The 12,586-nt window shown below is 37.8% G+C and overlaps 1 protein-coding gene across 4 annotated transcripts in view; it reads left to right on the top strand.

The window, feature by feature from the left end:
• Window positions 1-12,586, top strand: part of LOC149087597 (putative polypeptide N-acetylgalactosaminyltransferase 9) — a 120,609-nt gene that overhangs the window by 93,702 nt on the left and 14,321 nt on the right. For all 4 annotated transcript variants that reach the window (XM_089231524.1, XM_089231525.1, XM_089231526.1 and 1 more), the window contains exons 3-4: window positions 5,855-6,021; window positions 9,484-9,648. In XM_089231524.1, the coding sequence (XP_089087650.1) occupies window positions 5,855-6,021; window positions 9,484-9,648 (332 nt within the window). The remainder of the gene's footprint in view (window positions 1-5,854; window positions 6,022-9,483; window positions 9,649-12,586) is intronic.

The raw sequence follows: 12,586 nt of genomic DNA, 5'->3' as shown, positions 1-12,586 counted from the left end.
TCTGGAGAAAGTAGACTCGTCCAATTTTACTCTTTTTCCTCTGACTAATGTGTGTGTGGGATGTTGAATAGTATTTACTTGTTAACTAGAAGACCCATTAATTGCTTCATTATGAGGACTCCAATTCGATTCCTTCGATCTCTGGGTTGGACCAGGCTGCCAAAAAACGTCCGAGAACACGTCCCCACGCAAAATGGATTGACGAGATCAGGAAGTGGCTGGAGTCAACTGGATGGCTGAAGCATCAGACACTCGATATGGAAAAATTTAGAGACCTTTATTCAGCACTGGATTGAAAATAGTTGATGATGATGGTGTGTGTGCGCGCGCGCGTTTTCTCCCTGTTTGCACCTTTCTATGTGACTTAAAGCCGAAACTCACTACACTGACGTGACGTGATTATCACGTCACGTCAGTGTAGTGAGTTTCGGCTTTTAGACTTGTTTTTTCAGATGTCTCCTCTCACGCCTCTGACGAAATCTTTGTTTCTTCCTCACCCTGTAAAAATCCAAAATAAACCCATAGTCCCTGTCTGGGCAGTCTTCGGCCTTTTTGGACTTTATAGAAGCAGGACATTTTCCCCATAGGAAGGCGCGGGAAGACAAGGTTGTGTAATACCCTCTCCTAAAAACGATATAACTAAGGTATTTTATTTACTTTCAAAGAAATGCCACAGCAATAATCAAAATGTCCCATGAGTATTGTGTGTTTGGAGTTCTCGGTTAAGCTCTGCAGTGAAGAGAATAGGGAAGGGATGTTAGTCTGACATGCAGTGTGACCTCGCTACAATGATATACTCGATAAAACAATGATGCTTTCTTGACGACGATATCATTGATATCATCCGATAATACCTTCGCCACATTTTATAGATAAATTATAGATCCATCTACACTAGGAGTACTGGTATTAGTTGTCAAAATACTTTACTCAAACTATTAAAGTTGTCTTTAATGCGTACATTTAATTTTTTTTTTTCTCTGTTAAGCCAACAGAGGATGCTAACTTTCCTAATGAAAAGTGAAAATGTTAGTTATTGTGATCATTGCAATCGAATATAATTTTCGTTTCGTTTCTGATGTCTAATTTATTCTAGAAGGTTTATTAATACCGATCCTTAATCTGTTTTCAACATACGAACTATATTAATGTTGTATAATATCGATTGAATTATGTTTACCGAATAATCGGATGCTCCGCTTAGTCGGATATTGTGTGCTGGAATCGTTGATATCCGATTAACCGACACCGTCTGTATTCCCTTCCTCATAAGCTCTGCATATGATACGCAGCTGTCGATAATTCACTCCAAGAAATTCAGATTTTGGTTTGTTTTTTCCCACCAGTTATGCATTTAATGAAGAAAAATAAAAGTCCGGAAAACCCGATACTTAAGTCGGGTTTCTTAATCCAGGCATTCGCGTGGATACTTACGAGCACTTTTCCTCTCTTAACGTATTTCACTAATCCGAAAACTTTAATGAAACAACCAGTGTCCTCTTCCATTCACAGTATCCCTGTAAGATGACACTTGAACCCGTGTCACCACCTATGTGTAATTGAACACAGGCAGCGCACATACACGCTCCGGCAAGATTCGTGACCGAATACTTGTCACACGCTTACAAGTACCGCGCCATCTTCATGTTCGTTGACAGCTTGTCTTCGAATTTCACCGAAACCACCGCCATCTTCTCGTTACCCCTCCTGACTCCCCCCCTCCCCCTTATCCAGTGGCGTAGTGAGCTTTCCTTTCCATAAGAGAGTAACCAAACTGACGGTAATAGGCAAGGCCTTCGTCGAGTTCGTGATATTTCGGTAATTAAGTTCTTCCTCGTTTTAATTGATCACTTCAAACCCCCCCGAACTTCTATTCTCGAATGAGGATTATTCTTCATCACTCCAACGTGTAATGAATAGGAAGAAGCTCATAATCTGATGCTAATTAGTAAAAGATTCTTTCTTTCTCTCTTCTCTGCCATTTTTTTTCCCCTCCTTCTGAATACTGTCATCCAAAAATAAATGGTTCTGCTCTTTTTTCCATGTAATATGAAAGAAAATGGATGCATTTCATTCCTAAAAAAAGAGAAAAAAAATGAACAAAAATCATTTCTTCATAAGCGCGTGAGAGATACAAGAGAAAAAAGAAATCGCAATGATTACATAATGTATTAATAGCATTTTTGATATTTCGTACATTAGTTAATTGATTGGAATAACGTGATTATTAAAAGCAAAATGGTCTGGGAATCGTCATCTTTATTCATTCGATGATGGAAATAGTCTGGGTACTTCATTATTTTTTTCTCTCCTCGCCTGTTAATTTCTAAATGCCATCAAAAATCCATTTATGACTTACACGAATGGAAAAGAGGCACGTGTTAATATATTTCATTCTCTTGTTTCTATTGATATAGGGCTTTGTACTAAAGGAATAAAAATGATTATTTTCTATTTTTGGTGTTCTATATTATATAACGTTAGTTCATTAATCTACCTGAGATGGACAGAAGTGTTTGCGCAATAGTGGCACGATGTGTGAACTCATTTACCGCATTATTGTATTTCACCCGATGCATTGTGATATTATTCGCACGCATTATATATGACGATTATTTCATTTTGATTATGCTCTGGTGTTACTAGAGATCTATCTACACATATACAGGGTGATTCAGAAAAGATGGGAAAAACTTTAAGAGGTGGTAAGTACACACAAAAACAAACAATTTTCATCAAAGAATGCATGGTCTAAAATGAAATGCAAGCGTGCTACAGGGCGCAAGATGTCGTGAATGGTTGCACCAAGGCTCAGCCCGAGAGCTCGTGTGCTTGTAGTTGGCTGATCTGCCACCATCTCCAAAATCGTGTCTTCCACGCCTGCTGTTCTGGCAGTCCTTGTACGACCTGCATGAGACCCGGAAGCAAGAGAGGATCCTGTTTCGTACAGCTGCCGATGCAAGCGCCCAAATGTTTTCGGATTGGGCAACCGCCTGTGGGGAAAACGCACACCGAGCATTCGTGCTGCCTCTGTGGTACTTTCGCTTGCAGCTCCGCAAATGAAACGCATTTCTGCTTTTTTCAGTATTACTAAAGTGCACTATTATCCCGTATGTTACAACTGTTAGACGAGAATAATTACACAGGGCTGGCGTCCGCGCATTTTATTCACTGACGCAGATTTGCATACGGTTTTTTCTTCCCCAGGTTACATTTGCATGCGTGATGTTCTTTTTCTGCCCATAAAATTTCAACAGGAATGTTGTTTTACGTTTGCGGAGCGGCCGTTTCAAAACGCGTTAGCACGTTTGCGTTTCATGTCAGACCATGCATTCTTTGATGAAAATTATTTTTATTGGTGTGTGTGCTATCACCTCTTAAAGTTTTTCCCATCTTTTCTGAATCACCCTGTATGTACGAAACGTGCATAAAGATTTTGATAGTTTAGTGAAACGTAGGGTACAGGAATTTAAAGTGTGACAATTCAATATTCGATAAGATGTGTAATTTTATGTGAATGATTTCTAATCACGCATGAGCAAGAACTGTGATTTTTCATAATTTTGTTGCCAGGTTTATTGTGCAACTTATATAAATACTCACGTTGAATATCGAAAAAATTCAGAAAAATATCGGCGATGCTCTTAGCTGTACTTTGAGTTATTTGCTGATAGTAACCAATAAGAGACTTTGTACAAATTTATATTTCGATTACTTTCTGTCATTTGATTATTTCCTTACTACACTTCACTCATAGTTAAAAAGCTGATGGCAGATGGCGGCACCACACACAAGAAACATTGCACAGAAACTTTACAAGGAGAGGGACGTTACAACGTCGTTTTCAAGTCAGGTTTATAACACGTACACGCACATCCCAGCATGTACCAATCCGTTAGAGGTTCTGCATAGGAGTGTGGACGAGGTTCATATGTAGTTTAAGAACGTCCCATTTTAAATTTGTTGACTTCGTCTCGTTTATATTGCCAAATTTTCTCTAAATTTTGTAAAACATTGTTGAAAACTCCGCAAGTGCCCAAAACATGCAATGAAATTTTAATTTCATAGGAAACATATCTTCACGAATAAACGAGATATTTTCGCAAAAATCATATAAGTTATGCACAAATCAAGTAAAATATTCTGTGGAAGTTTATAACATATCTATCGCATCATTTTATGAGACGGTTGATCGGAAACATTCATTTCTTTAATTTGTTTTCGCTGCCTTAAAACATTTGCGATCAAATCTGCACTGGAAAGTGTGAGTAAAAGTATATTACGTTTACTTATCCGAAGTTAGAGCGATTCGTCCAGTATTTCTTGAGAAATCCGAAAAAATAGCTAAGCTCCAAGGTGTCCACTGACTTATGACTATATGTGTTTGCGATTGCTCCAAATCACATTCAAAGATTTCCATGCAACGTAAATGGCTTCAGAAACGCTTCTCGGGTGGTGTTGACTTCCCAAGTGTTTGCTCAAAACAATGTCCATCGCAATTATTCTACGCGTTGACCGTCATGTGTTAGCAAAACTTAAAGCCATGGTATGGTATATCGTAGACGGAATCGCTGAGTCAACATGGTCAGGTCTTTGGATGTTCTGACTTCATAGTTACAGCTCTTTTTGAACAATCATCTGAAAGTACTTCGTCGTTTACTATCATTCAGTGAGGTTCTGGTTTTGAAATGTTTACTGAGTTTTAGTCACCTGCTAGCATGAGATTCATGAATTCTGAAATGCAATGTTGATTAAAATTTGACAATTGCTGAGTTTTAATGAGCACTACGTATTCAGTAATATACTGAGTTAATTCTCGAATCACGATAGCACCATAGCTGCAAACGATTTCGAATAGTTTTCTGAAGCATACAAATTTTAGGCACTTTTCCTCATAAATGCATGTTTGGAACTGCTCACACTACACCAACAATACATAATTTCTCTCAAGCGCTAATCTGTAGATAATTTTCTCTATAACCTAATACAACCACTAATACCCGGCACCGTCGCATAAAGAAAAAGTAAAATACGACACATAAACAGGCGTTGCCCCCCATGGAATTAAAAAGGGGTAAAAATATCCTAGTATCAGAGTTGTATACTACAACTCAAACGCATACCGATTCCGGTCAGATAGCCATAGAAAAATTTACTACCGATCGAGTTGAGTTGGAAATGAAGGGCCCCCATCTATCAGTGGCCACATTTGGTTCGGTAGGGAAAGAAATTGTTATCTATGCACTTCCCCGGGATGGAGCCCGTGGACCTGACATCGGCCTTTGTGATGGTAAACAAATATCTTACCACTGTGCCACTCGGGCTCAATTCACCGACAATAGCCATGGCATATCGTCTAGAAAAAATTGACTGCCGAATGTATAATGTAATTCCGCCACTCGGGCGGAGTTGCATACCGTAGATAAAAAGAATTGCAACCCAATTTTGTTGATAGTAAATAGCGATGGTGATATGACCGGAGTTGGTTGTATACTAGATGGAGTCTTGATAAGATAATTGCAGAAAATAAAAGCAATTCTAGAAGTTTATACTATCTGTGTGTTTCTGGTAAATTTCTATTTATTAATATTCATTCAAATAAGAAATCATAATTTATTTATATGAGGATTAAGAATGCTTTTAAAATCGCAATGCATACGTTTGAAATACGAGTTTGCAATGTTTATAATACATTAGATATCTCAGAACATTGAATCTACATTAACGGTCTAATGCATTCATTAGGATTTTACTAAAAACGAAACGAAACGAAGGAATAATGTATAAAGAATGTATAACAAATAAATTGTTTCGATGACTTGCTGAATAATTTATTTTCATGCTTTTATATTAGTTGCCAAGACGAGAAGTACTTCAAGGAGCTCCCATCAACTAGTGTTATAGTTTGTTTTCATAACGAAGCTTGGAGTGTTTTGTTAAGGACTGTTCATAGTATTATCGATAGATCGCCTCCTAATCTGCTGGAAGAGATTATCCTCGTCGACGATTTCTCAGACATGGGTAAGTGGTAGTTTGATAAGCGTTCGGTGTTATGTATAAGCGAAGGATATTTTACAAGTAAAGGTCATGTAGCGAATATCATTTTGAAACGAACAACTTTCGAATGTTACACATATATAGTGTTTATTATTGTGGCCATGTGACATGGATATGTAATACACCGTGAATCAACTGCTTCGACAAGGGGACACCAGCATCGTTTAGTAAAGGAAAATTCTAGTTTGTGGTGTCCAAGGTTGTTTTTCTTTAATAGGGTTGTAAATAAATAGAATAGCAACTTACTTCTGAAGGTCATGAATTGCAACAATTGATACCTTTAAAAAGGAGTACGGCAGATATAGTGGGAAAAATCGAGAAGCTATCCATACTTAGATGAGACGACCACATAACCTTTTTCATGGACTACTTACATATTATATATTACTAAGTGTTTTTTTTCCGTTCTGTATGCTTTTATATTGAATTTCTGTAATATGGGTTATATTCAACATCCATAATTTTTATGGGAATAATTTTTTCATCCAGGTCACTGGGCAATTTGCCTGTTTTGGCCTTTGTATTTGTATAAATGTGAGTAGGCCGTGTGCTTTTTCATACGTAAAATAATCTGTTATTTGTTTCCTGGCAAAAAGAAATATGATACAGAAAGATATTCAAAATTCGGTTAGGTATTATAATACACACGTTCTTCTGATGTTTTTAAACAATCTCATGTATTTACGAAAATTATCTTATAAGAACGCATAAATCCCTGTCACACATCCCTCCTTTTAGACTCCCATCCTAAGACGCACTTGAATAAAAACTATCTCACCAATAATTTTTATGGAACCTGAAAATCATTCCTTCAGATCACACATAAAGCATTGAAATGATATGAAAATTTTCAACTACAACATCTGACATGCTTTCTAAAAAGCACTAATATCGATGGTTATTCTGGCAGTTTCCTCAGTAAACAGATTTTTCAGTGGAACCAATTTTGCCGAAACATGACTTTTTGTCCGAAACGCAATACATTTATACAAGATGCGACAATTTTTAAGATCCACAAGTAGTATTAAAGGAATTTTGACATGCAATTATTAGTAAATGTTCATCATTATGTTTATATGCAATTCAAAACTCAGTATATGAATCGAATCGATTTTAAAATTGTGTAACATTACATAAAAAACATGTTGATATGCAAATGCAAAACTACGAATACGCATGTTTTAAAAACATTACCTTTTTCAAATACATAAAAGCTGAAATTGCAAGACATAATTTTGATATCTTATTCACAACTATTTTCATTGACATTTTCGTGTGAAAATACGGATTGCGCTACGCATCACGCACATAGGGGCAATATTGATGAGTGCTTGAATGAGAAAGTTATTTCATTACCTTATTTACAATTATATCAGTCTTGTATGGTTGGCTTTTCTTACATACATAAAAAAATGGGAAAAAATTCCCTCAAAAATAATGTTATTGATTTTATATTTATATATGTATATATAAAATTTATTTTTCTCTCTGTGTGCAAATATACAATTTTAGATCGATCGGTGCTGAATTGTGCGCGTATACCAAACAGCTTGAACGATAAGAATAAAAACAGACTTGAACGATTGGTTGCTTAAAAAGTTCTAAGCGAGTATCTGAAATGGGCAAAAACTGTCGGACAACAATGGTTCTTGGGCTTCAGCAATGTTTTTTGGAATGTTTACTTTGGTTACCGTGGTTCTGTAACAATGCGTTTCAGACATGTATATACTTCTGGAATGATTTTTCACTGCTTCGATGCTATCAGTATAAAGAGAAAACCCGGGCAGCGATGGATAGGATATAATTTCGAACAATAAGAGTTCCTTTTTTACAAGCATTTGTATAGAAGAAAACTTCATTTTCTGAAGTAAAAAATAGATGCTCTTCTGGGCGGATCTTCTGTAGAATTTACCAAACTGTTTAGATGGTAAAGAAAGAAATTTTAACATTTTCGAAAGACAAAAATTTGAACAGTTTTAATGTTAACAGAATGAATGTTAACTCATTCACACCTTTCTATGCGTGTTACAATTACAGAGATAAGAAATTCAATAAAAAGCAGGAAAGAACTACACTATATTCTAGTACCATTATGGATATTTTTACGGCTTTTATTAACCAAAACAAATAATTGGGTCTCCCCTAAACTTCCAAGGAACGTCACAAAATTATAAAACCACCATTCTGGTCAAAGCCATAAATGTATGTTGATGTATATGGGGAAAGATCATATATTTTCCGTTATATATTTTTAGAATTCGTGATTATTTACTGTATTTAGTTTTAAAGTTTTAAATTTCTCTCTTGAGAATAACACTTTCGGAATAACCTATTTTTTCATTTTCTGCCAAACCCTAGTTTTTTTCTACATTGCCAATCTATAATAAATATACACGAAATATTTGAGTAAAAAATATCACTTGGGCATTTATAATTCACCATTCCATTTTATTGATACGCAATTCCACTAAAAGGTTTTTTTTTTTCAACCACGTAGACAAGTAAAAAGGAATGTCCTCCCAGTGAAACTATCAATTTCTCGACCACCGATGATCGAAATTCGTATCGGGAAGTCATACAGAGCAAAAGCCTCGTCATTTAATTTTTCTGCTCAACTGCGTATGTCAATATACTGCAGGTACACCCCGTACGCGTCCCACCTCGTGACTGCACACAACATAACTTTCCACCCTTAAAGTTTCCAAGTTAATAACAAATGACTTTCTACAGCGTAAATAATTTCGGAACCCCACTTCCTGACAATAACACTTTTCATGGAGGTGGGTGTCCTGGGTGATCATTTTTCGTCTGGACATGAAAGACCTGAAGGGGGTGAGCAAAGAGCGCTGCGTACCACACCACGCATGAGTAGTCCACGATCGATCGATCTTCTCCCGAACTCCAGCATCTAACTTAGCTACTCTCATTTAAGGTTAACCTGAAAATAGTGGAAAAAGTTACTTGAACGCATGTGTTAACTTACCGCCAAACTACCAATTATGGGAATACATTTCAGACCATAAATCTAGGGTGCGTTAAAAACAAGGCTAGAATTTCAGAAATTACGGTTTTCTAATTTAACGTCTCTCGAGAAAACTCTATTATGATTAAATAGTTAAGATTTTGTTGCTCATCAGGTGTTAAATTTATTTCACTCAGTTGAAGTAAGTGTTAAATTTTTAACTATTTATGATTTATTTGGAAAGTGGCGTATTTATTAATTCTAGTACTAGTTCATGGCCGAGTAATGTAATTAGCACGTACTATTTTCTCAGAATTATTAAAACGGACGTTTTTCTCTCAATATCAGTTGCGTAAGTGAACTAAAAGTTATAACTCATTCTGCAAAGCGTGTAGGGAAGAAAATTAACTTGTTTGTTATAATTATACATATATTTTTATATATTTTCTTCTTTTTTTTTGCAGCTCATTTAGGACAACAGCTTGATGATTACATTTTGCATTTGGAGAAAGTGCGGATCGTCCGTGCTAAGAGAAGAGAAGGCCTGATCCGAGCCCGGCTGCTTGGAGCTTCCGTTGCAAAGGGAGCTGTGTTGACTTATCTAGATTCACACTGCGAATGTGCTTATGGTAAGACCTCGTATATTATGTCAATGCGAGAATCGGAAAGCATTAATTACATTCGTATCTACCTACAGGGTGTTTCAGAAAGACTTCCCTAAGCTTTTCAGAAAGAACGATTACTGTAAATAACGACTTATCAATGGCGCCACAGAAAGAATTGAGATAAAACAATTGTGGCACCATTTTATGAATAAAAAATAATTTCCCGAACCGGTGTATATAAAATTTCAGGCCGGCCCATTAGCCGCTGTAGTTGTCGAGTGGTCATAGTGACGGACTCGCGTCTCGAGGTCCCGGGTTCGAACGTCACCGTCGCCACAGTGGCAGTCACCTGAAATTGGTTTTCTGTGGTTCCCAGCTTCAAGATGCAAGTGCCAGACTGTTAGGTATACACAGTTACACTTCCGGCACAACTCACTAGGTAGTAAATCGCCCATAGATGGAGATAGACATGAGTTGCGCTCGGTTTGAAAGAAAAAAGAAAGGCCTGTGCATTAAACGTATCACTAGTTTCTTCTTTTTATCTATCACTGTTTCAAGTTATGTGATTTCAAAGTTAGGAGTCATTCCTAAAACAAGCTGTAACATTCACGTATTTGATTTATGTCAGGGTTTGCCAATGTAAAGTTTTTCGCTGAACCCTTGATAGTTATTAGGCAATTCTGCTGAACCGTTAATGATAACGAGGCATTTCTACGTAATTCACACTAATATTTGAATAAAAAGGTTTCTCTACTGTCGTTTCAAAAGCATCATGGCCCAAGAGCAAAATGAAAGTCGACTTGAACAGCAACTCTAGAAAAGCATATTTGTTGTCATAAATTATTGTGCCACGTTTTATCGTGGAAGCCCTTATGCAACTGATGGTCCTAATTGGGGAGGTGGGGGGGGGGAGTGCAGCGGGACTCCAGCATGGAAGCCCTAGATTATTCTCTCATTTTCTTTTTCACACTGCAAATTCATAATAGATTTGCCCGTGGACACTCAAACCTCGGGGGTGGAGCAGCGAAAGATCCCAACATAGGGACCCTACTGCAGACAGACATGACCGCGGACTGCCCAGATAGACCATCCTGGGACAGTTTCCACTCTTTTGCAAAGGATGAGGTGGGCATCTCTCCGATCTCAGAGAGTTGCCTACTACAGGTCTGTTGCTCTCTGTGGCGAGACTTTTTAAAGCAGAGATCGACTCGCATGAATGTGCCACGGGCCTACTCAGTGATCTGTAAATGTGCCACGGGCCACTTGAATGCTCTGGAATTGCGCCACGGGCCACTTAAATGCTCTGGAATTGCACCACGGGCCATTTAAGCGATCTGTAAATGTACCGCTTAGTTAATTTTTACAAAATTGGGTTTGAGGGGACAAGCCACATCAGATAACCTTCAGGGCCACATTTGGTCCGTGGATCAAGGGTTTATCATATATGGCTTAAAGGGTGGGTCGCAATGAATTTCTTACAGAAATTCTGAGTTCTTACCCCTCAAATAGCATTGGAAATCAAAAATCGATTATAGTAACATATAATTTTTTTTCGTCTAGGAGAGGCACCTCCCCCCTCCTATGAGCCCTCCCGAATACGTTTCTGATCCCACCAATATGTGTTAGGAGGCAGTGCTGACGAAATTTTGCTGACTGGGGGGGGGGGAGGGTCAAAAATGGCAGAAAATTTGCTTACGTAATACTTGAACGGACCCTAAGCGACAGCAGAAGTTCCAGTTCGGTGATGTTTCTTACATATACAGGGTGTCCACTATTTTTGTGGTTGTCCAATGCCTATTTCCTGTACTGTTGGTGTTATAGAGACAAATTTCGAATGGGAAAAAAAAATTTCAAATGATGTCGCCCATGATTTTTACTGTCGCTCAAATGAAAAAAAAAAATTGTCAATAAAAGAACTCTCTACAAAATTGAAATTTTGATGCGGCCTCCCTGTTCTCTAACTTCCAATTAGAAAATGGTTGCCCTGCCTGTCCTGAGGCCAACAAGAAAACAAAATTCCCGTGTCCAACTGCAATATTCGAATGAGGTATTTGAATTTAAAAATCGGAGGGAAAGCTTTAAAAAATACTGCTTAAAAACTAATGAACATCGTTTCTGTCCCTGATTTATGTTATTCTATCAGTCGGCTGATTTTTTTTGTTGAAGACACGATGTCGTTAAAATTCAATATAAAGAACAGCTTTGTGGGTATCAGTAGCAAGAAAATGTTCTTGTATGAAAGCTCTCCGGGATTTTTAGAGGTTCCATGGCGTTTGGTCAAAAAACCCGAAAAAGCACTCACGGAACACATGATTTATGTATAGGCAGCACACAATGTCGGATTCATTTTACGGATGTTATGCTGTGACGGGCGTTCAAAACATAACCTATATTCTCACAATGCAGAAGTTAAATACATTCGTTCCCACTGAAGAAGGCTGCTAGTGACGTCCGTTCGTGAATCTGGAGTGAAATTTTTGCGAGATGGCTTTATGCGCGTTCTTCCTATTCTTTTCTTTCAAACCATGTGCAGTCCTGATCATTAGGGGCCGTTCGAGCATTACGTCATCATCGATGGGGGAGAGGGGGTTTCCGATTTGTTGACTTTTGATGACAAGGGGGGGAGGGGGGTTTGGATAATGCTTACGTCATCAACCACCCTTTATGAAAACATGAGTTAGGATTCAAAGGGGCAGAGCTGATGACGAAATTTTGCTGACCAGGGGAGGGGGTCAGCGTTTTGCTGACTTTTGCTGAGGAGGGGGTCAAAAATGGCTAAAAATTTGTTTACCTAATACTTGAACGGCCCCTTACCTATCCGCCACTGAAGGGATTTACCACGAAGTCTTCCTCGAGAAAGCGAGTGTCAGTATATTGATATTGCTCATTGTGAAGCGTTTCATATTTTTCTCGGCTCGTGATGCAATGGTCAGGATATAAATAAGACTGTCTTTCCGAAGGC

The sequence above is a fragment of the Pholcus phalangioides genome, unplaced genomic scaffold, assembly GCF_987345545.1.
Source record: "Pholcus phalangioides strain wild (caught in Gottingen) unplaced genomic scaffold, Ppha-v1.0 ptg000004l_1, whole genome shotgun sequence".
NCBI classification, from domain to species: Eukaryota; Metazoa; Arthropoda; class Arachnida; order Araneae; family Pholcidae; genus Pholcus; species Pholcus phalangioides.
Note: the sequence above shows the minus strand (reverse complement) of the source record. Positions and strands in the feature narration are given on the sequence as shown.